At 40.7% G+C, this 25,021-nt stretch overlaps 1 protein-coding gene across 4 annotated transcripts in view; it reads left to right on the top strand.

The window, feature by feature from the left end:
• MARCHF1 (membrane associated ring-CH-type finger 1) overlaps positions 1–25,021 on the top strand; it is an 884,469-nt gene that overhangs the window by 790,131 nt on the left and 69,317 nt on the right. For 3 of the 4 annotated variants that reach the window (XM_082391765.1, XM_082391764.1, XM_082391763.1), the window contains one exon: positions 1,135–1,214. In XM_082391765.1, the coding sequence (XP_082247891.1) occupies positions 1,135–1,214 (80 nt within the window). Of the gene's footprint in view, positions 1–1,134; positions 1,215–1,519; positions 2,264–25,021 lie in introns of all 4 variants that reach the window. The other variant, XM_082391766.1, reaches the window with a different exon arrangement.

Below are 25,021 nucleotides of genomic sequence, written 5' to 3'. Positions count from 1 at the left end.
AGTCAGAATGGCCTAAATCTGGACCTGGGACTCCCTCAGTTACCTCTGTGTAAAGGAGAGGGGTGCCTTTCTAGGTGAGAATGAGAACAGATGGAGGGCCAGGATTTCTAACCCGAAGCCCTGCTCTACCACCTACTAGCAAGGAGCAGCACCGATTTCTCAGTTTCCTCATCTGTAACATGGAAGTAATTCTAGTATGTGCCACATGTGTTTCTTGTGAGTATTAATGAATGAACATATGAAAATTACTTAGGACAGTGCTTGGCACATAATATTCCCTCAAAACTGTTAGTTATTACTATCTCTCTTTTGTGAGATTATTGTAAGGATTAAAGGGACAGTAGATAAATCACAGCACCGTGACTTAACCACAGTAAATTCTCAATACGGTCTAGCTTTTGATTTGTCATTATTGTCTGTACTAAATACAACAGTTGAATAAGTCAAAATAGTGAAGAAAATGTTGTGTTTCAAAGGTAGGAGTTTCATGAAATGGACTCAAATTTGTGCCAACAATCTGCATAATTTCAGGCTCTCTTATCTTAGGTTAAAAGATATGAAGGTTCAATAATGTTGCAATGGATAGATTTTATTAGTGTCAATGATGAAATAATAATAATCACTGCAGGCTTTTAAATATTATGAAGTGTTTTCAAATATATCATCTCATGGGGCCTTAAAGTGACAAGGTTAACCCCAGGCAGTATCTAGCAATCTAAGGGCTATTTGATTATTTAAGCTTCCCGGATTATTATCACCCTTGTCACATAATAGACATTGTGTCCTTTCTATCATAGGCTATTCGGGGGTTGCCTATTTGTTCCCAAGGCAAATTGAGCCATTCCCCCTCAAAAGTTTACAGTAAATAGAATAGAAACTTCTGGAATCATCTTCCTCTCTCACAAATGAAGAAACAGCAAAGTGGTACAGCATCTCAGCTGTTCCAAGTTCCTCAAATCAGTTTTACTTTTGCAAAACCGGCCCTCCGACTTCCTATATCCTGTGAGCTGCCTTACGAGCAACATGACCGGCAGCCGCATTTGTTGTAATTTTTTAAATATGTGGAAAAAAAGCAAGATATCGACCATGTATTACCTTAACCAAGATGCCAAATTATCTAACTTGTTTCTCCAGGCGAGCAGCCCGACCACAGGAACAGCTCCCAGGAGCCAGTCAAGGTTGTCTGTCTGTCCGTCCACTCAGGACATCTGCAGGTAAGTGCCTAGCAAATGATCCCGTTTGGTGTTTTTTGAGACCAGTGCTTTGTATTCTTGCTGTGTGTGCTGAGACTGTGACTCTTGCCTCTGCCTTACATTGTCCGTGGGTAATTTAGACCAGCCTAATTTTTCTCCCTTAGTGCATTGCCCTCATTTGATCTTTATTTACCAACTTTGGGTCCGTGCTATCATTTTCATCGCTCGCTCTCTCTCTGTTTTCCCGTGGCTTTCCTCTCCATTCCCATTTCCATGGCTTTCCTCCCCATCCCCATTCTCCATCCTTCACCTGCTGCTTTGTCTAGATCTGCCATCTTACATGACATGTCAGAAGCCTCACTTGAGCAAAGCACCCCGGTCGTGGTGCTGAGCCCTGCTAGGAAGGAGTCTGGTAAGAAATCAGTAAAGCAGAGGCCTAGGAGGAGGAGGAGGGCTGCTCTGAGGTACAAGCACACAGAAGAGCAAGTGAAAGGGAGAAGAAGCGATTCTCACCTCCAAATCCCCAGCCACCGGTGGAGTGAGACTGACACAGATTCTTCAGATTCATCTTCCACCGATGAGAGTCACTGGATTCAGGCAAAAAGGAGAGCCCAGGTGAAGTTCCGCCTGTCTCGGAGAAGGAGAAATAAGAAACCAAGTGGAAACTTGGATGTGTCTTCCGCTCCTAATGAAATCCATCCAGTACATTTGGGATCCGAAGGTAAAAAGCGCCCAGAGCTGACCGAGTGTGAGAGCTACTCTTTAAATCTCCACAGAGGAAAAGGCACAACATACCAAGGATGCAGTGGTTCCCTGCCAAGACGGTCCTCTGACATCAAGAGACCCTCAAGGAAGCATGAGGAAAGCAGAGGCAGGTACCGCCGCAGGGATCCTCAGCTCTTGCACAGTCTTGGGCAAAATGAAACAATCAAGAGAATATTTTCAGAGACAGATTCCAGCACTGAAATGCTGGCAGTCAAAGAAGGTGGCAAGACTGTGGAGCCCGCAGGATTCCTTCAGAAGCCTCCTGCCACCTACCATGAGGGGTCTGATCATTTAAAAACATGCAGGTCAGTCACTCCAGAGAAAGACTTGATTACAGCCAAATATATCTCCTCCTGCTGTGAGTTACGTGTGTGTGTGTGCGTCACCTACCCTCAAAACATAACCTTGATTCATACTGTTATTTGTCCAGTTGGATATAGGGTGATAAAACGAGCAAAGCGATGGGAAGAACAATGCACAAGTATCCGTGGGTTTGAAAGCTGTTCCAGAATACAGTTAGATTTTCCCCTCCCCCTTCTTTTAACTGAATAATGACTTGTCCTGGTCAAAAGACTGACAAACCAATTGCGTCCTGTCCCTACGCTCGGTAAGACAAGAATTGTGGAGGAAACATGAGTGAGAGTGTGAAACTTCAGACTCTTCAATGCAGATCTGGTGAACTGTTAGTGCTCTGACAGAGGATATTCAGGGCTTGGGGGGTTTAAGGTCAGATTTTTGTATCAGAAAAATTTCCTCTGCAGTTGGTGCTAATTTGTTCTCCGGTTATCTGACTCAGCAGCATAATTCGAGACTGAAAGGGCACAGAAAAAAGTCAGGGACATATCTGCGGGGTTGCTGGGGCCTTCGGGGAAGGAGACCACATTAACTTTGGTGATAATTGTGTACTACAAGGTTTCAACGTGTAGACAATTCATAGCTCTGAGACTGCTTGTTTGCACTTTTTACCCGACTGGATACAATTTTCAAAATAACCTAAAATTTAAAAGAATGATGTGACTCTCCAGGCTAGTATGCACAAATAAGACAATGTTAAAAACAAAACAAATATTTTGGATTTTCCTATTATACCCAGTCATTTAAGTGGCTTGGATTCTGTTTGGGAGCAAGTGATGTTTTCGTTGCTTGGTTTTGGGGGCTTATTTTTATGAAAGTTGAAGTTATTTTATAAAACATGTATGTGTGTTTTGTGCGAATCACGTGACCCAGAGAACACTTTCTATGTATGTTCATTCAGGGCAGGATGAGAAGGAGAATTAGGCTCTGGATGTAAATAATATTATAATGGTTTGTTTCTCTGAAAGTTTTATGAAATAGTCATTCATAAAATGTTCGTTCATTTATTCACTCAGGCATTTGTAATGCATCAGGCACTGAAAATATTACAGTGCCTAAGATTTGTAGGGTCTCTGACATCTAGAGCTTACAATCTGATGGGAATAACAGACACGAAAGCTATTTCACAGTTAGTTACAATTGTGATAAGGAATGTAGGAGCGTATAATGAGGAAGGTTTACCTATGCTGGGAGATCAGAGAAGGACTCTCTTAAGGAAGTGACAAGCTGACTGAGACTCAAGCATGACAGGAATTGATCAAGGAAAGAGCAGGGAAGGCCGTCCAGGCAGCGTGCCAGTAGGGTTCCAGGGAACTGAGAGCCGGATGCTGCTGCCGGGGGGCGGGGGGGGGGGGCCTAGGTGGGGGGGGCGCGGCGGGGAGGGGGGGGCAGGTGGTGGAGCTGAGGCTAGAGAAGTGGAGAGGACCCTGTAAAACACACTAAGTGGTTTAAAACAGAAGTGACACCATTTGACTTAGACACTAATACGAGTAAGTTTCTTGTAATCTTTTGACTATGATTTAAGTGTGAGTTTGCTAAAATGTCTGGGGATGGACTAAAACACTATTTCTAGTCTAGATGAAGAACTCCCCAATCACAAACATCTGTGGTCATTCCCCAAATCTACTTCCAACATAATTTAATGAAAGAGAATCAGAGAAGCTAGTTGTAGGCTTAACGGTAATTGGAGAAAAAAGTAATGCTTGTAATTAAAGTCATAGAGGCTGGCTCTCTGAAGTTAAAAGCACTGCTCTGGAGGAACATTTTCAAAGACAGAATATTTAACATAGACTTCTGTTAATGAAAGTGAGATCGATGGACCTATAGTTATCATTTCTTACTGTGGGTTATCGTCAAAATACACCCGCTAAGCAAATCCTATGAGCCGTATAATATACTGGGAGCGGAGGATAAAGTGACAGAAAGACTTGATTCTTCCCTTAAGTGGCCTATTTTCTAGTGGAAGAAATCAAATGTATACTCGAAACGATGAATGTTCAAGATAGCACAGGGTAAGTTTAAGAAGAGGAATACTACAGGAATTTGAAGGAAGAAAAATTGCTGAGAGCTGACATCATCCAGGAACCCCTTGAGAGGTGGGACTGGGACTGAGAAAAGGAGAAGTTAGCCTGGCAGAGATGCACGGCCTGCATCCAGGCCCTCCAGGCAGGGCCCAGGCAGGGACTAGGGAATGCCGCTGTGCACCCGGGAACTCTTTGTGAACTGTGTGACTAGGTTAGAAGGTTTGCATAGATGGATAACTAGAATATTTTTTAAAAAGACATTGTGAAGAAAACACGCATATCCTCCCAAGGAGCTTAACTCTGGTCCGTGCATCCCTGTTTTCAAACTGCCTTGCTGAGCCTCTGGGTGCCAAAGAGGCTGCCGAGGGCAGATCAAGGCAATTGTGCTCCCGCTAGCCCATCTTTAACCAGAGGGTTGGGGTTCTACATAACATTCCTTTAAGGAAAAAAAAAAGAAGATTCCACTGTAAAAAATAACGTAGAACAGCCTTTGCTAAATCAAATAGGCTTGATGAAGAACAACACGTAAGAGTAGTCACAGTGACGCCAATGATGTACTGGAAGGGGACCTAGATTGAGGAGAAGGAGTGGTGATGTGGTGGAAGCGGCCTACTTCGGGGTGAGTAGGATGAGGATGGTAAAGGGGAATGAAAGGGAGGAACACATGGCATGCAGGCATTTGCATCCCCCCAGGTGGGCAGGATCCCCCAGGTGAGCAGGATTCCCGCCCCCCACCCCCCGCCAGGTCATCAGGAACAATCTTCGTGCTTGCAGTCGGTGAGGGCAGAAGACAAAGAAGTCAAGAAAGACTCCAGACCTTGGAAGTTGGGAGGTAGTAAAAGCCGATGTTACTGACAGAGGCAGAAGAGGTCAGAGACCAGTTGGTTTGGGAAAGACATGATGAGTTTAATTGCAGGCAGGCTATTTGTGGTGCCGGTGATGTCCCAGGGTCGGCTGTTGGGCAGATAACATGAGTCACGTCACTGAAATGCAGGAGGGCAGTCAAGGCTGGGTCTTTGTGATTTTTCAAGCAGTAGTGAACTATACACAGACCAACACTAAACAGCTGCACATTTGCAATGGTCATTAACGTGGTGTATGAGCACAGGGCAATCGCATCAAGATATTAAAAATGAAAATCTCAAGGTCACGGGGACATATAGATTTGGGTATCATTCTCAGGGAGGTGACTGAGATGCCTGGAAAGTGAATGAAGTCTCTATATGAGATCGTATGTAGGAAAAAAGCCTCTATATGGACCCAGCCCGAGCACCAGGGTCCCCTGCGTACGGGAGGAAGATGAACTTGCACTCCTGCCACTTGACACGGATGGGCAGGAAGAGTCTCAGCTACAACCACAAAGCAGAAGAAGCTCCCGAGCCCTTCTTCCTTTTTCCTTCCTGGCATTTAGTCCCACGGGGACACGCTACCCACTCTTGACCCTCATCAAAGCCTCGCGCAGAGAAAGTTTCCCTATTACCTTCCTATAACTTAGAGGGAATTTAAATCATCATGCTATCACACCCACACTTGTGGAGTAGGAAAGGCTTTGCCTTTTTTGGTAGAAAATTTACATTTAAAAAAAATCATGTTAGCTCATGCGTGAAACTTGTCAGTAGCCTCTTAGTTGCCGTCAGTGGCAAGTTCAAAATCTTTAATAGGATTTACAAGGCCCTGCATGATCTATCTGACCTGCCTGCCCAGCTTCAACAGCCTCATTAACAATGACCTACTCATGCCGGTCTGTCTTCAGGTCTCTGAAAGAGCCAGGCCTGTCCCTTTCAGGGCCTGGGATGCCTTCACATTACCTGCTCTGCCCTTCACCAGGCTAACTCCTGGTCATTCTTTCTTGATTTAAATGTCATTTCTTTAGGGAAGCTTTTGTGATTCCCTAACCGACACTCAGGTCCCCTTCAGTTCCAGAGCATCATTATTTTATTTTGTTTTATTGGAATATAGTTGATTTACAATGTTGTGCTAGTTTCAGGTGTACAGCATTGTGATTCAGTTACCATAGCATAATTTTCAATTGCCAACATCTATGTATTTTTGTGGTTAACGGTATCAGATTTGCTCCCTGGAGTGTCCAAAGTGCCTGGAACAGTGCCTGGTAAATAGCACATACTCAACGTACAGTTTTTGATTGAATAGATTTAGGGAAAATAAATTTTTTGAAGGGAGTCATTCTTCCTATGTGAAACCATAACAGTAAGTGGTGGATTACCTCTCCTGCAGTGGAGTCCCATGTAAAGAATAGTCTTCACGAGCAGCTAGTGGATATCAGTATCAGCTATGGGGCCTGTAAAAGGCAGACCACTGCCCCCACCTCTGGAGATTCTGATGCCCTTCCTCTGGGGTTGGGCCCATGACTTTGCGTTTCTAAAACATTCCCAAGTGATACAGATGCGGCTGATCCAGGGACCACGTTTTGAGAACCACTGTTCGATGCTACAAATTCTCCCTGGGCCTTCTGTGGGAAAGGCTGAGTTTGGGAAGCATAATTAGAGTTTTCTGTCATCCTCTGCCGAGTGCTGACACAAAAAGCACCAAATCAGATCACTTTCCTGTATTTCATGCTGTCATACCAGCATGGGACAGGTCATCAAGCTAAAACCGTAGGCTGACAAAGTCCCAGCTTTACCAGGAACTCAGCTCTCATGGTTTGACTATTGTTTCCCTTCAAACACACTTCCTCATCCCATCTGTCCCCACTTCTGTCAGTGAGTTCACAGATCCCCTGAATTTCCAGTTTTGACAATGTTTTCTTCTCATTGGGTATATCCGGTCCCAACCAAGTTCTGTCACTTCCTCCAGATACTGCTTTGATCTGGGTCTTCTTTCCCGTTACCACCATCCCCTTGTGACTCTACTCTACACGTCTGTTCTTTCTCCACATCCACCGTTTACCCCTGTTTTGGTCAGGACTCGTCTCCCAGGTTAAGATTGGCTGAAACCAGTTCAAATGAGCTTGATGTCTTAGCCACAGAAATAGAAAATCCGGGTACACAGATGCCCTCGGGGCCTCCAGAGAGTCAAGCAATGTGGTTCCCTCACTCTCTCTCCTTCTCTGTGTGGTTCTTATTTTCTCTGACTGCAGACAAGCTTCCTCTGTACAGCAGAGGGAAGAAACATTGTGGACAGAGACAGCGGCAGGCTTACATTTTACCAGCAGTGGCTTAACAGAAAAGGGAAATGTTCTCTTCAAGCAGTTACATGGAATCCCAGAGAAGGAATAGAATTCACCTGCCTTAGGTCACATCCAAGGGGTAATCACTGTCACCAGGGCATGGGTCATTATGCTTGGACCCAGTCCTTGGGTGGGAAGGTTGGATTTAAAATGTGGCTATGGGCAACCCCTTCAGAACCTTACGAATTGGGGAAAGAACACGTCAACACCAAAAAGAACAGCACTAGTACCAGAAGAAGTGGGAAAAGAATTATGAGCAGGAAAAAACAAAAAAAAATACAGTACAAGGTCCTACTGTACAGCACAGTGAACTATATTCAATGCTCTGGGATAAACCATAATGGAAAAGAATATAAAAAAGAATATATATATATATGTATAACTGAATTACTTTGCTGTACAGCAGAAATTAACACAACATTGTAAATCAACTATACTTCAATTAAAAAAAAAAAAAGTAGTGTTCAACCACCATCAAATGCAATTCTTTCCTTCCTAAATGTCTTTCTCTTCCTCTCCAAACGCCCATATTTAGATATGCTTTCTCATTTTTATCCTCTTCCATGAAGCTTTTCCAAAGTATTCTGGTCCATGGTGACATTTTCCTTCTTACAATTCCCATAACCTTTATTCTCAATATCACGTGTTTGGTATTCAGTCATTTTTTTAGTGGTTTCAAGTGTGTTGGTTCCCTTTTCTCTACACAACAAGCTCCTTGAAGGTAGGACTCATGTCTCACACCTATTCTGTGCCCTACGCAGTACTCAGAATAACTTGGGAATTTAGCGATGGCTCACACAGAACTTTTGGAATAGCTTTGTAATCAGTGAAACCTAAGAGAGGAGACTTGCAAAGAACATGGGTACTATAATGGGAATTGGGTGACAGAGGGAATATTGAATTCTTTCAATGGTTTCATTAAAACAGGAAGAGCCCAAAAGTAAATAATAATTCCTGGTAATGTTTTAGGTCTATCTTGGGTTGGATGGTGAACTTGAAGATATACTTTATGTTATTTTTCTCTAGCCTTCACCTTCATTAAGAAAAAATTTTGAGGCAAATTGGATGAGAAAATGATAAAAATAGTCTATATGTTGACTTGTTTAATCGCTGCAATAATTTTGATCTGGGTATGGGAAAGTAGAGGCAGAAAATTTCTAAAACTCCAAGTGTTCGTAGCAGAAGACTGCCTTTCAAAAGCAACAGAATCATGCTTTTTGACAAAGCACTGGGGTTTAGAAAATTGATTTAGATTATTTTTGAATCATAGGCCTGAGCTCCTAAGAAAATTGTGCTTAAAATGGACCTTTTTCTTATCCCTGTCATGATATCTGTGTGCCCACTTATTCATTCACACATCGAGCAACTCTTTCTTGGGAATTTACTCTGTATCAGAGCTAGGTCCTAGAAGCTGGAAATACAGTGGAAAATGCAGTAATGGTCTCATCCCTAATGAACTTATATTCCAGGTGGTAAGACAAATAATCAAACAGGCAAATGTAAAAAAAAAAAAAAAAAAATCCATGAATAAACGAAGCTAAAGGAACATACTGATCTAGTAGAACAAAGCAGGTTTCCCTGTGGAGCTAATAAAGGAACAATCCAAAGGAGAAGCAAAGAGAAGAGATAACCTGTTTTAGGAAAAGGATATGGTACAAGTGAGCACACAGAGATGAGTGAGATTGGGGAGAAAAGGATTTCCCTGTAGCCCCTCAGGGAGCAGGAGCAGGGGGTGGGGGCCAACCACGGGGTCTTTATCAACCACAGTTAGGAGTTTGGACAGTGTTCCAATGACAAGGGGAAGTTTCCGTTGACTTTTAAGTAAAAGAACAACACTGTCACTTTTGTGTTTTGGAAGAACACTCAAGCTACTTTTGGAAAACAGATAGGAAGGGCAAGACGGAAGCTGAATGAACCCGGTTAGAAAGCCAGCGCGGTGTCTCAGGAAAGAGGTGATGGTGGCCATGAGAATAAAAAGAAGTAGATGGATTTTTAAAAGTATTTTGAAAGTAAATCAAACAGGACTTGATGATTAAGTACCTATAGATCTGACCTCAAGTTTCTGATTTAGAAAACTGGGTAGATTCTAGTACCATTTACTGTGGAGAGAACACAGTGAGAAGCAGAAAAGGAGAGGAGTTCAGTTTTAGACATGATAGTTTGAGGCACAAAACAAACATCCAAAGAGAGATATCAAAGAGACATATATAGGTCTAGAGGTCAGAAGTGGCGTTGCAACTTTAGATGAAGACTAGGAAGTCTTGAGCCGATAGGTGGTGATTGGCGAGATCTCCCGTAGAAAACTGAAAACTGAGAGGATGAGGGCACGGAGAACCCCATGGAACAGCAACGTTTAGTGACCCTGGGAAAGGAAAAGGAGCAGAGTGTGTGAAGGAAAGAGAGAATAGACCAGGTGGAGGGAGAGAGGAATTTGGGGGCTTGTTAGTGCTTTTTATTTAGAGAACCCTTGGCCTCAAAGAAGTTGAAGATGCAGGAAACTGGGGGGATTGCTTATTTGTTGAGGTCCCACAGGGAAGGTAGAAAAGGATGGGGCCCAGAGCCCAAAAATAGAAGGATCACTGTGGTGAGGAAAATAGGTATGTCTTTCTTTCCAATAGAAGAGAACAAGGAAACGGTAGATGTGAACAAATGCAGATCTACAGATTATAACATTTTCTTTTTATGGCCTTGTAGAATGAGGGAGTTTTGCAGGGTCAAACATCCAGGGAAATTTGAATTTCAGATAAACAACAAATAGTTTGTCACCGGGGCACACTCATACAGTAAAAAGTATTCGTTGTTTATCTGAAATTCAAATTTTACTGGGCATCCTGTATATTTTTTCTAAGTCTGGCAGTGCTAAGAATAACAAGAGAGAAAAGCACATTGAAAGTGCTGCTCAGACTCATAACTGAGTTTATGGGGCCACAGCTGCAGGAAGTGCAGTTTCCCTCTGCAGCTCATCGTTTAACTGCAGATATGACCAAAGGAGGGCAGTTGAACAGGGACCTAAAGGAGTGACATCATGAAATAGCCAGCTTTCACACGTAGCACAGCTTCATGTATTTAATCCCTATGTGTCCCCAGGGACACTCTTCACATTTACATTTTTGAATTTACATTTTGAAATGTAAAAACTAAGACAAATATGCTTTACAAATTAAGATTTTTAAAGCAAAATAACATTTCACTGAGTAGTCTTTCTCTCCATATGTATTTAGAGGAAAACACATACTTCTCTTTACCTTCCCCTTTTAGGCAATTATGACGGTCATTGCGAAGACTGGGTTCCTAGGTTCATGGACCGTCCAGGTCGCTTTCCAGTTTGCTCTTTGAGGATCCTTGAATATCAGCACTCTTATTATCTATTGTTAGCGAACCAAACTTGGGTCCGCTTTCCCGTACGCAGTAAAGCCAATCTACTGACACCGGGTTGTGATGAAGGAAAGTGCAGCGTTTATTGCAGACGCCAAGCAAGGAGTCCGGGGCAGCTAGTGCTCAAAACCCAAACTCCTCAGTGGGTTTCAGCAAAGCATTTTTAAAGTCAAGGCGAGGGAGTGGCTCACAGGGTATGTGATCAGCTGGGGCACAGTTCTCTGATTGGTTGGCGGTGAGGTAACAGGGTGGTGTCACAGGGGTTAACATTATCAATCTTCAGGTGCCAGTAGGTCTGGGGGCTACGTGCTCATGGTTATCAAGTAATTAATTTCTTCCATTTGGTGGTGGTTTCAGCATCTGTAAAACAACTCAGGAAATGTGCATCAGATACTGTTATCCAAGTACTTCAGAGAGGAGCTACAGCAGAGGATATGGTGGAGGGGTCCATCCCCAGAAGCCCACATAGGCTCCTGCTTGGTTACATTATCTCTTCCTTGGACATATCTTTTCCTGGGAGCCTCTTTCCTTCCAGAGCCTCTAATTGTGAAAGCATTCTTTGTAATAGTTAATAGCCTGTGTCCTTCTATTTTCTATTTGTTAGTCCTAGATTTATATTCACTCAGTAGTAGGTTTTTTTTTACTTTTGTTACATATTCTATTATTTCTATTAGGTTTTCTGTACAAAAATGAAACTGACATTCTTTGTCAACATCCATTCCATGAGTAAAAGATAAGCTGTTCACCGTCTTCAACATTCAGGTGAGAAAGTTTATCCAAAGTGACCTAAAGAGAAGCATTCATTTCCAAGAGGTAACAGACTCTTAAGGAATTTCACAAATTTATTGTCTTCCTTATGCCTTTGCCTTTGTTTTGCTGAGTCTTGTAGGAATTAATAACAGCCTTTCTCCTGTTCATTTTAATAACGGCTGAGTTGGTAGGAAATACAGGCATGAACATTGCTGGTGACCCTCCAGAGATGAGTTACTCGGGGTGACTCAACACAGAGTCACAAGGTCTCACTTTCAATTCTTGCTTTCTGTCTACTTGGAGCAGGCAGGCTGCAAAAGGTGAAGTGGCCCTCTCTTCATTTATGTCAAAATGATCAAAAATGTGAAAAATTGATGTGTGTTGCAAATAGGTGTGTTGCTAGTCTAATACAATGTTTTAAACTAATTTCTTTCCTCCAAGTGAATAACTGAATTCATTGCAGTCCTCGGCAAAAATTCAGATATACATGATGCTACTTTATTTCACAGAGTAAAGGTTCTCAAAAAGATAAACATTGATGACACCACATTTTAATGTTATAAATGTTTGGTGTGATTTCACATAGAATTTCAACATTTAGCTCAGTAATTTGTATTTTGAATGAAAAACAATAAATGAAGTCACTGAGATACACACACACACACACACACACACACACGAAACATATAAGAAAAAAACTTGAAAGTCTAGCAGAAATGACAATTTATATCTTTTTTTTTCTATCTTTTAAAGACATGCAGGCTTTTTTCTAATTGTTCTGAATTGGGAGATAATCTTTCCAGGAATGAAATGATAGTGTCATCAATAATACTGATTGTCTTGACTGTTAAATTATCTTACATGACCAAAACCAAGCGGGTTGATTCATTACCTTCTAATTTGGCTAATCAAGTACCTCTGATTTTTGGAAAGAACATGTATTCTGTAGGCAAATGATTTAACAAGTAGTACATTTAGAAAGGGAAAAAAACCAGAATTTTTTCTGCATATAAAAATGCCTTAAAGTAGATTTGAATCAAGCAGGAATTTTCCAACCTCAGAAAACTTCAGGCAAAGGTACATAGAAGTACAAAGCTCCTTCAGAGGTAAAAGGAAATATGTACATATTATAAAGCTGTTTATACTGTTCTGCATTTATCTTTTCTTTGGTAATTTCCACGATTGTGAAATGCCCAATCATAGCAAAGTGCAAAATACTGAGTGAGAAGGAATAGCGATTAGATCAAGTTTATCTACTTCTAATTTAAGAGCAATATGTGTTCAGGATTACAGTTATTTTGAACTATATCCCTTCTCTAATGAACTTATATGTGTTTTGCAATATGCAAAAAAAAAAAAAACAGGAAAGAAAAACACCCTCTCTCCTTTTTTTTTTTTTAAACATCTTTATTGGAGTATAATTGCTTTACAATGGTGTGTTAGTTTATGCTTTATAACAAAGTGAATCAGCTACACGTATACATATATCCCCATATCCCCTCCCTCTTGTACCTCCCTCCCACCCTCCCTATCCCACCTCTCTAGGTGGTCACAAAGCACCGAGCTGATCTCCCTGTGCTATGCGGCTGCTTCCCACTAGCTATCTATTTTACATTTGCTAGTGTATATATGTCAATGCTATTCTCTCACTTCATCCCAGCTTACCCTCCCCTCCCCGTGTCCTCAAGTCATTCTCTACGTCTGTGTCTTTATTCCTGTCCTGCCCTTAGGTGCATTAGAACCACTTTTTTTTTTTTTAGATTCCGTATATATGTGTTAGCATACGGTGTTTGTTTTTATCTTTCTGACTTACTTCACTCTGTATGACAGTCTCTAGGTCCATCCACCTCACTACAAATAACCCAATTTCGTTTCTTTTTATGGCTGAGTAATATTCCATTGTATATATGTGCCACATCTTCTTTATCCATTCATCTGTTGATGGACACTTAGGTTGCTTCCATATCCTGGCTATTGTAAATAGAGCTGCAATGAACATTGTGGTACATGACTCTTTTTGAATTATGGTTTTCTCAGGGTATGTGCCCAGTAGTGGGATTGCTGGGTCATATGGTAGTTCTATTTTTAGTTTTTTAAGGAACCTCCATACTGTTCTCCATAGTGGCTGTATCAATTTACATTCCCACCAACAGTGCAAGAGCATTCCCTTTTCTCCACACCCTCTCCAGCATTTATTGTTTGTAGATTTTTTGATGATGGCCATTCTGACTGGTGTGAGGTGATACCTCATTGTAGTTTTGATTTGCATTTCTCTAATGATTAGTGACGTTGAGCATTATTTCATGTGTTTTTTGGCAATCTCTATATCTTCTTCGGAGAAATGTCTATTTAGGTGTTCTACCCATATTTGAATTGGGTTGTTTGTTTTTTTGATATCGAGCTGCATGGGCTGCTTGTAAATTTTAGAGATAAATCCTTTGTCAGTTTCTTCATTTGCAAATATTTTCTCCTACTCTGAGGGTTGTCCATTTGTCTTGTTTATGTTTTCCTTTGCTATGCAAAACTTTTAAGTTTCATTAGGTCCCATTTGTTTATTTTTGTTTTTATTTCCAATTCTCTAGGAGGTGGGTCAAAAAAGATCTTGCTGTGATTTATGTCATAGAGTGTTCTGCCTATGTTTTCCTCTAAGAGTTTTATATTGTCTGACCTTATATTTAGTTCTTTAATCCATTTGAAGTTTAGTTTTGTGTATGGTGTTAGGAAGTGTTCTAATTTCATTCTTTTAAATGTAGCTGTCCAGTTTTCCCAGCACCAATTATTGAAGAGGCTATCTTTTCTCCATTGTATATTCTTGCCTCCTTTATCAAAAATAAGGTGACCATATGTATGTGGGTTTACTCTGGTCTTTGTATCCTTTTCCATTGATCTATATTTCTGTTGTTGTGCCAGTACCATACTGTCTTCATTACTGTAGCTTTGTAGTATAGTCTGAAGTCACGGAGGCTGATTCCTCCAGCTCCGTTTTTCTTTCTCAAGATTGCTTTGGCTATTCGGGGTCTTTTGTGTTTCCATCCAAATTGTGAAGTTTTTTGTTCTAGTTCTGTGAAAAATGCATTTAATCTGTAGCTTGCTTTGGGTAGTAGAGTCATTTTCACAATGTTGATACTTCGAATCCAAGAACATGTTATATCTCTCCATCTGTTTGTATCATCTTTAATTTCTTTCATCAGTGTCTTATAGTTTTCTGCATATAGGTCTTTTGTCTCCTTAGGTAGGTTTATTCCTAGGTATTTTATTCCTTTGCTTGCAGTGGTAAATGGGAGTGTTTCCTTAATTTCTCTTTCAGATTTTTCATCATTAGTGTATAGGAATGCAAGAGATTTCTGTGCATTAATTTTGTATACTGCTACTTTACTGAATTCATTGATTAGCTCTAGTAGTTTTCTGGTATCATCTTTAGGATTCTCTATGTCTAGTATCATGTCATCTGCAAACAGTGACAGCTTTACTTCTTCTTTTCCGATTTGGATTCCTTTTGTTTCTTTTTCTTCTCTGATTGCTGTGGCTAAAAATTCCAAAACTATGTTAAATAATAATAGTGAGAGTGAGTAACCTTGTCTTGTTCCTGATCTTAGAGGAAATGGTTTCAGTTTTTCACCATTGAGAACGACGTTGGCTGTGTGTTTGTCATATATGGTCTTTATTATGTTGAGGCAAGTTCCCTCTATGCCTACTTTCTAGAGGGTGTTTATCGTAAATGGGTGTTGAATTTTGTCAAAAGCTTTTTCTGCATCTATTGAGATGATCATATGGTTTTTATCCTTCAATTTGTTAATATGGTGTATCACATTGATTGATTTGCATATATTGAAGATTCCTGCATTCCTGGGATAAACCCCACTTGATCATGGTGTATGATCCTTTTAATGTGCTGTTGGATTCTGTTTGCTAGTATTTTGTTGAGGATTTTTGCCTCTATGTTCATCAGTGATATTGGTCAGTAGTTTTCTTTCTTTGAACATCTTTGTCTGGTTTTGGTATCAGGGTGATGGTGGCCTTGTAGAATGAGTTTGGGAGAGTTCCTCCCTCTGCTATATTTTGAAAGAGTTTGAGAAAGATAGGTGTTAGCTCTTCTCTCAATGTTTGATAGAATTCACCTGTGAAGCCATCTGGTCCTGGGCTTTTGTTTGTTGGAAGATTTTAACCACAGTCTCAGTTTCAGTGCTTGTGATTGGTCTGTTTATATTTTCTATTTCTTCCTGGCTCAGTCTTGGAAGGTTGTGCTTTTCTAAGAATTTGTCCATTTCTTCCAGGTTGTCCATTTTATTGGCATATAGTTGCTGGTAGTCATCTCTCATGATCCTTTGTATTTCTTCAGTGTAAGTTGTTACTTCTCCTTTTTCATTTCTAATTCTATTGATTTGAGTCTTCTCCCTTTTTTTCTTGATGAGTCTGGCTAATGGTTTATCAATTTTGTTTATCTTCTCAAAGAACCAGATTTTAGTTTTATTGATCTCTGCTATTGTCTCCTTCATTTCTTTTTCATTTATTTCCAATGTGATTTTTATGATTTCTTTCCTTCTGCTAACTTTGGGGGTTTTATTGTTCTTCTTTCTCTAATTGCTTTAGCTGTAAGGTTAAGTTGTTTTTTTGAGATGTTTCTTGTTTCTTGAGGTAGGATTGTGTTGCTATAAACTTCCCTCTTAGAACTGCTTTTGCTGCATCCCATAGGTTTTGGGTTGTCATGTTTTCATTGTCATTTGTTTCTAGGTATTTTTTATTTCCTCTTTGATTTCTTCAGTGATCTCTTGGTTATTTATTAGTGTATTGTTTAACCTCCATGTATTTATATTTTTTACAGTTTTTTTCCTGTAATTGATATCTAGTCTCATAGCGTTGTTGTCGGAAAAGATACTTGATATGATTTCAATTTTCTTAACTTTACCAAGGCTTGATTTGTGACCCAAGATATGATCTATCCTTGAGAATGTTCCATGAGCAGTTGAGAAGAAAGTGTATTCTGTTGTTTTAGGATGGAATGTCCTATAAATATCAGTTAAGTCCATCTTGTTTAATGTGCCATTTAAAGCTTGTGTTTCCTTATTTATTTTCATTTTGGATGATCTTTCCATTGGTGAAAGTGGGGTGTTAAAGTCCCCTACTATGATTGTGTTGTTACTGTCGATTTCCCCTTTTATGGCTGTTAGCATTTCCCTATGTATTGAGGTGCTCCTATGTTGGGTGCCGAAATGTTTACAATTGCTATATCTTCTTCTTGGATTGATCCCTTGATCATTTTGTAGTGTCCTTCTTTGTCTCTTGTAATAGTCTTTATCTTAAAGGCTATTTTGTCTGATATGAGAATTGCTACTCCAGCTTTCTTTTGATTTCCATTTGCATGGAATATCTTTTTCTATCCCCTCACTTTCAGTCTGTATGTGTCCCTAGGTCTGAAGTGGGTCTCTTGTAGACAGCATATATACAGGTCTTGTTTTTGTATCCATTCAGCCAGTCTGTGTCTTTTGGTTGGAGCATTTAATCCATTTACATTTAAGGTAATTATCCATATGTGTGTTCCTATTACCATTTTCTTAATTGTTTTGGGTTTGTTTTGGTAGGTCTTTTCCTTCTCTTGTGTTTCCTGCCTAGAGAAGTTCCTTTAGCATTTGTTGTAAAGCTGGTTTGGTGGTGTGAATTCTGTTAGCTTTTGCTTGTCTGTAAAGGTTTTAATTTCTTCATCAAATCTGAATGAGATCCTTGCTGGGTAGAGTAATCTTGGTTGTAGGTTTTTCCCTTTCATCACTTTAAATATGTCCTGCCACTCCCTTCTGGCTTGCAGAGTTTCTGCTGAAAGGTCAGCTGTTAACTTTATGGGGATTCCCTTGTATGTTATTTGTTGTTTTTCCCTTGCTGCTTTCAATATTTTTTCTTTGTATTTAATTTTTGATAGTTTGATTAATATGTGTCTTGGCGTGTTTCTCCTTGGATTTATCCTGTATGGGACTCTGTGTGCTTCCTGGACTTGATTGACTCTTTCCTTCCCATATTAGGGAAGTTTTCAACTATAATCTCTTCAAATATTTTCTCAGTCCCTTTCTTTTTCTCTTCTTCTTTTTCTGGGACCCCTATAATTCGAATGTTGGTGAGTTTAATGTTGTCCCAGAGGTCTCTGAGACTGTCCTCAATTCTTTTCATTCTTTTTCCTTTATTCTGCTCTGCAGTAGTTTTCTCCACTATTTTATCTTCCAGGTCACTTATCTGTTTTCTGCCTCAGTTATTCTGCTGTTGATTCCTTCTAGAGAATTTTTAATTTCATTTATTGTGTTGTTCATCATTGTTTGTTTTCTCTTTAGTTCTTCTACGTCCTTTATTAAACGTTTCTTGTATTTTCTGCATTCTATTTCCAAGATTTTGTATCATCTTTACTATCATTACTCTGAATTCTTTTTCAGGTGGTCTGCCTATTTCCTCTTCATTTGTTTGGTCTGTTGGGTTTTTACCTTGCTCCTTCATCTGCTGTGTGTTTCTCTGTCTTCTCATTTTGCTTAACTTACTGTGTTTGGGGCTCTCCTTTTCACAGGCTGCAGGTTCGTAGTTCCCGTTGTTTCTGGTGTCTGCTCCCAGTGGCTAAGGTTGGTTCAGTGGGTTGTGTAGGCTTCCTAGTGGAGGGGACTGGTTCCTGTGTTCTGGTGGATGAGGCTGGATCTTGTCTTTCTGGTGGGCAGGACCCCGTCCGGTGGTGTGTTTTGGGGTGTCTGTGACCTTATTATGATTTTAGCCAGCCTCTCTGCTAATGGGTGGGGTTGTGTTCCTGTCTTGCTAGTCGTTTGGCACAGGGTGTCCAGCACTGCAGCTTGCTGGTCATTGAGTGGAACTGGATCTTAACATTGAGATAGAGATCTCTGGGAGAGCTTTTGCTGTTTGATATTACATGGAGCCTGGAGGATTCTGGTGGATCAATGTCCTGAACTCGACTCTCCCCCATCAGAGGCACAGGCCTGACACCTGGCTGGAGCACAAAGACTCTGTCCACCACACGGCTTAGAAGAAAAGGGAGGAAGGAAGGAAGGAAGGGAGGGAGGGAAGGAGGGAGGGAGGAAGGAAGGAAGGAAGAAGGAAAGAAAGAAAGAAAGAAAATAAAGTTATTAAAATAAAAAATAAGACTAAATTATTAAAAATTAAAAATAATTTAAAAATAATTTTAAAAAAGAAAGAAGGAAAGAAGAGGGCAACCAAACCAAAAAACAAATCCACCAATGATAACAAGCACTAAAAAGTATACAAAAAACAAAAACAAAAACAGACAGACAGAACCCTAGGACAGATGGTAAAAGCAAAGCTATACAGACAAAATCACACAAAGAAGCATACACACTCACAAAAAAAGAAAAAGGAAAAAAATATATCTATATATAAAAAAAAGGAAGAGAGCCACAAAATTAATAAACAAATATACCAATGATAATAAACTCTAAATACTAAAGATAAACATAAGACCAGACACAAATTAGATGCAGAAAGCAAACCCCAAGTCTACAGTTGCTCCCAAAGTCCACCTCCTCAATTTGGGACGATTCCTTGTCTATTCAGGTATTCCACAGATGCAGGTACATCAAGTTGATTGTGGCGATTTAATCCACTGCTTCTGAGGATGCTGGGAGAGATTTCCCTTTCTCTTCTTTGTTTGCACAGCTCCTGGGGTTCAGCTTTGGATTTGGACCCGCCTCTGCGTGTAGGTCGCCTGAGGGCGGCTGTTCCCCGCCCAGACAGGACGGGGTTAAAGGAGCAGCTGCTTCGGGGGCTCTGGCTCACTCAGGCGGGGGGGAGGGAGCCGTACGGAGGAGGCGGGGCGAGCCTGCGGCGTCAGAGGCGTCGTGACGTTGCAGCAGCCTGAGGCGCGCCGTGCGTTTTCCCGGGGAAGTTGTCCCCGGATCACGGGAGCCTGGCCATGGCGGGCTGCACCGGCTCCCGGGAGGGGCGGTGTGGAGAGTGACCTGTGCTCGCACACAGGCTTCTTGGTGGCGGCAGCAGCAGCCTTAGCGTCTCCTGCCCATCTCTGGGGTCCGCGCTGATGGCCGCGGCTCGCGCCCGTCTCTGGAGCTCATTTAGGTGGCGCTCTGAATCCCCTCTCCTCGCGCACCCTTTTGGGAGGTCTGAGGTCTTCTGCCAGCGTTCAGTAGTTGTTCTGTAGGAGTTGTTCCACGTGTAAATGTATTTCTGATGTATTTGTGGAGAGGAGGGTGATCTCCACATCTTACTCCTCCTCCATCTTGAAGGTCTCCTCCTCTCTCTTCTTTCAGTCACATAAATTCCTTTTTAAACCTATATATTCATATATTTATGCAAACAGGAAATGAACACTGTGTACATATGCTGATGAATATTGGGTACAGTGCTTGTTGCTACCAAATCATGATTTGTCTCTGAGAATGTATTTATAGCTTGAGCATTTCCTCCATTCCTAATCACCATATTTGAGTTTTCATCCTCCTTGTAACTGTTGCAGAGTAGTGATACATTCATTTCAAATCTTCTGCAACCATCCTCAGACATAGGTAAATTTAAATACAGTGTCTAATTCGGTTCAGAAATTAAAATGCCCCTGGAGCAGCCCCAGTGAGTTGTCTTCCGTTCATAGCACTCTGAGCGTCTCAAACTCAGCACCGTGACCGTCCTCCCGCCTCTGTTCCAGAGGACTCTTGGTTCCCCTGCACTCACTTGCATGTTTTTGCAGACTGAAGATGCCATAATCCCGGAGTCCTGGGTTTAGGTAGCTTCTTGGAGGTGGACTTTACTTTAGACTTTAGGCTGAAAACTTTCCTCTTTCCTTCATGGTTATCTAATAAATAATAATCAAAACCTCCCTATTTTCTGCCGAAGTTGCACCACTTTGTTCTTGTTTGGCTCTCTGAGCCTCACCTTAACAAATTCTGGTGTCTTTATTTTAGGGATTTGGGGGTTTAGGCTAGCTCACAACTCTCCGAGGGTGTTAACTAAGGTGTTTTGCCACACTCTCAGCCAGTGCCAAGGGAGAAAATTAAGGAGGAGGAAAGATAGGAAAAATAATAACTAGAATGAAATAGAAGTCATATACACTGTCAAAATGTCCCATGATTGGAGAAGTCCTGGTTCCAACCAGCACTTGAAAGCCTCAAAATCCTACCAGGTAGAGCTGGAAAGACCTAGAGAGCTCACCTCACCCAGGGGTTCTCAGTCTGGGCTGCACATTAGACTCACCTGGGAAATTAAAAAAAAAAAAAAAAAAGTGTTGCCGCCAGGGCTTCATCCAGATCCCTCTGGAAGCGATGTCTCAGCACAGGCACGTGTATAAAAGCATCCTAGACGATTTTCATGCACAGTCAGGGCTGAGAATCACTGATTTCCAGCTCAATCTTGGGTGAACAGATTGACCCCCAGAAGACACGTGTGTCATAAGAAACCTACTTCGGGTAGCAGCCCACTTGGTGGCACGTCTGTGATCTGGACTCAGTAGAATGGACCCTGGGGTGAACGACGGGTACAAATAATTTCCTCTCATCTCCTGAAACCGTTTGGGACAGGGGTTCCCAAACGTGACAACTTGATTGGAGGCAATAAAAGATACAGTTGTCTTTTACAGTTTTCATCTTTGATGAAACCTCGAATTTCTCATCTAGTTGCAATTCACTTACAAATGACAGGATAGGAAATAAAACCCAGCTAAATCCTTGGTTCCCAAAGGATAGTCCCCGCACCCATAACATCAGAATCATGTGGGAATTTGTTCGACATGCAAACTATCGGGTCCCAACTTAGACATATTGAATCAGAAGCTCTGGGAGGGGGCCCAGCCCCTAGTTTAACTGGCCCCGGCCCTCTGTGTGAGTCTGATGCAGGCTCATGTTTGGGAACCACTGGAACAGAGGCTGCAGAGGAGAAAACAGACAGTTGTAACAGAGTGTGTTCATGCCCCCATGGGTTGAGCGTAGTGTTCTGGGGAGGGTAAGGAAAAGGATCCCGAGGCAAGTCATGCATGAGAGACAGCAAAACACAAAGCAAGTAAACGAGATGATACATGTTTGTATTTGAAAATTTCCTATGTCCTTTTTAAATTGTTTGACCCCTTTTTCACGTATATACATGTGTGTGTATATATATAGGTACACATGTGTATATGTGTGTGTGTGTACACACACACACACACACTCAAAATGGATAAAATAGGAAATTGAGAAAATCAGGACACATGAAAAGAAGGGTAGGAAACTACTAAATCCACAAAAATGCATATATGGAGATTTACTACAAGTTTAATTTTCATAGACACAGTGGTCAAAGCAAAGAAAGAAACAGGATTCACAGAAAAGCAAATCGAGCGTTCAGATGAAACCCAGCTTTTGCTAGTAAAGAATGACTGAGCAAAACTTCTTTCCTTATAATGAGAGCATTTCAATATAGTGGATGGCATCCTTGGCTACCTGCGTGTAAGCAACGTGTGCCACTTTCTTTGACAATCAAGGCTTGGCAGAAGACAGGGTTAAGGCCCTATCAAGAAACTAGAGAGCTACCTCAAGATAAGCACTTAAAAGGAGGCTTCCCCAACTCCAAAGCTCCCTAGACACTCAGTATTTGTGGGAAAAAGAATGTCAAAGAAGCAAATGTCCATGTCCACTGGCAGCCTGCACTTTTTCTTGAGAAATAGCTCAAGATCAATCCTCTCTTGTGTAACCGCTTCACTTTCCCATGATGATATGTAATGACTTGCACATTGTTGCAAGGGTGATTTTTAAAATGATACCGTGCTTGGTTTTCCTTTGTTGTGTTCCATTTACATTTTATTTTAGTCTTAAAATGTGCCATTGCAAGAGCCTATTGATTTTATAAGAAATACAGTGATGTATCCTAACATTCATGGCTGATATATTTTTGATCATTTTGCGTGGTCTACTATATACAATATATCATTTGTGAAGAAGAGAAAAGGCTGGGGTAAAATCATCTTAGATTCACTTAGGAAGAGCCTTTGAAGAATAGGATAGGAACAGAATATGCTTCTTCTTCCTCACCACCCCTACTCACCTTCCCCACAATGAACCAACATGACAAAGTATAACCACAGGTTGGGGCCACTCAGCTAAAAGAGCATTCGTACCGAATTCCCACCTATGAAGCCACAGCCTTCAACATCCCTTGGGAGATATCTTAGCCCAAATTCTACTCTGTGCAGAAATAAGGCTCACAAATGACTTTAGCTTATGTAGCTTCTTCGTACCTTTGCCAGTGGTTAGTTAGCTGCAGATTAATTTTCCTGTACTTATCACAATGATATGTTGCAGCGATAAGGCAGACGCCTTTTGTTCCATTTGCAGCTGTTTAATTCCCTTACTTTTTGTCAAATGCCATTAAGGGATCGAGCGTGGAAATCAGCAAACCCTGCATCAGTGTGGTTCATTGATATAATGTGAATATTCCTTATGGACTGAAACATATACATTTACGTTTATAATATATGTATATGTGGGTATATATACAATAGATATGTAATCATCTATAATAGTTAAAGCTGTTATAGTTAGACTCAAGTAAAATACTATTTGTATGAAATCAAACTGAAGCTACTAGCAGTTTATATTCACCGTGTACTTCCTTAGAGAATATACACATTAAGATGCTATTTGAAAATTAAAATATAATTTGAAAATAAAAAGCAGTAACATATCTCTTTCCTGTTATCTCTGCCTTTTTGTTATGTCTTTGAAGCAGCTGTCTTTATGTGAATATAGAAACAATTAAAATTTTTTAAGTGTATAACTTCAACATGGGGTTTAATGAAAGGTAAAGTAGAACATTTCTTTTTCATGCACAAACTACAGAAGTGAAAAATGCAAGTGCAAAATGAAAACCTCAAGCATGGTGTTGCACTATACAAAATGCAAGATAAGTAAAATAAACAGGAGATGAGTATCATGATGAATTCCCAGTTTGTTTTGGTTTCTGATGATTTGTAGCTGACATATAATATGAGCAAAAGTAATGTTGCTCCTCCACTTTCTTGATATCAGTGCAGACTGTGTCTTTTTCTTTAATGCACAGAGAAGAGAGAAGGTAGAATTCTGGGCTTAATATTTAGAAACCTCTTGGCTGTTCTACTGCTGATTGGAAAAAAGTCTATTTCAAATAGACTTGTTATTTGAAATAATTATTTGTTATAGGTAATTCTGTTGCTATTTGGAAAAACATCTTTCAAATATGTTTATTCATTGAAATATCTCAAATCCAAGAAAACAGCATCTATGAGAATGTGTGGAACTACTTCCTTCTGCTTTTCGAAATGACCCTCCCCATATAGTGTAACTAAGTTAAAAATTAAATTATGAACATTATCGTTTCCAAGTGGTGCTTGTGGCGACAAACCAATGCTCAGAGGCCCTGTAAGTAGGTTAATCTTGAACCTCTGTCCGGAGAAACTTTTTTCTTTATTTTATTGGAGTAGAGTTGATTTACTATGTTGTGTTAGTTTCAGGTGTACAGCAAAGTGACTCAGTTACACATATACATATTCTTTTTCATGTTCTTTTCCGTTATGGTTTATCACAGGACACTGAATATAGTTCCCTGTGCTATACAGGAGGACCTTGTTTTTTATCCATTCTCTATATCATAGTTTTAATTAAAACCCTGAGGTCAGTGTCGTCAGTCCTTTCCTCTCCTCCCAGAGCACATCCCTGTTCCTCTTCCCAAGTTCGTGTCTACATCCCACCAACTTTATTCAGGATCTCCTGTTATCTTTTTCATTGTCACGACTATTACACTAGTGCATGTTCTTATTACTGTTGATTTTGACGATTGTAATATCCTCTTGTTTTTCTTTCTAATCTCTGAGGTTACACAGACAGATTAATCTTTCTAATAATTTTCTTTCTTAATCCGATTCTTTATTGAGTTCCCCCTCCAACTGAATATATTGATAGTTAAAACTTTTTATGTGCATGCCTCTCTGTGTGTGTGTGTGTGTGTGTGTGTGTGTGTGTGTGTGTGTGTGTGTGTGTATAAATGTTGGCGCTGGGTGAAGGAAATGTATTTTAGGCTCTCCACAATCTTAATTTGTCAGCATGACATCCCAATACAATCCTACCCAAACTTTCATGTTCCTTTCAAACTTAGCCTCATACTTGACCCGATTACCTGGTGATTCCTACTTCTAGGCATTCACTGAAAGGATCTTCTATGTCTGGAGTATTCTATCAACTTCCATCTCCATCTGCCAAAAATTCTCCCCAGGCCCCAATTCCAGTTCCTATAAACATCTTCCATTAGGCTCTAACTACCCTCCCCCCACCCCCAATCTACTCATTCTCTTTCCCTGCCTTGCACAGCATTTGATATGGCATACATCACATGGTGACTTGGATTCCAGCTAGCTGTGCAGGTGT

This window comes from Balaenoptera borealis (genome assembly GCF_965194805.1).
Source record: "Balaenoptera borealis genome assembly, chromosome: 4".
Classification (NCBI taxonomy): Eukaryota; Metazoa; Chordata; class Mammalia; order Artiodactyla; family Balaenopteridae; genus Balaenoptera; species Balaenoptera borealis.
Note: the sequence above shows the minus strand (reverse complement) of the source record. Positions and strands in the feature narration are given on the sequence as shown.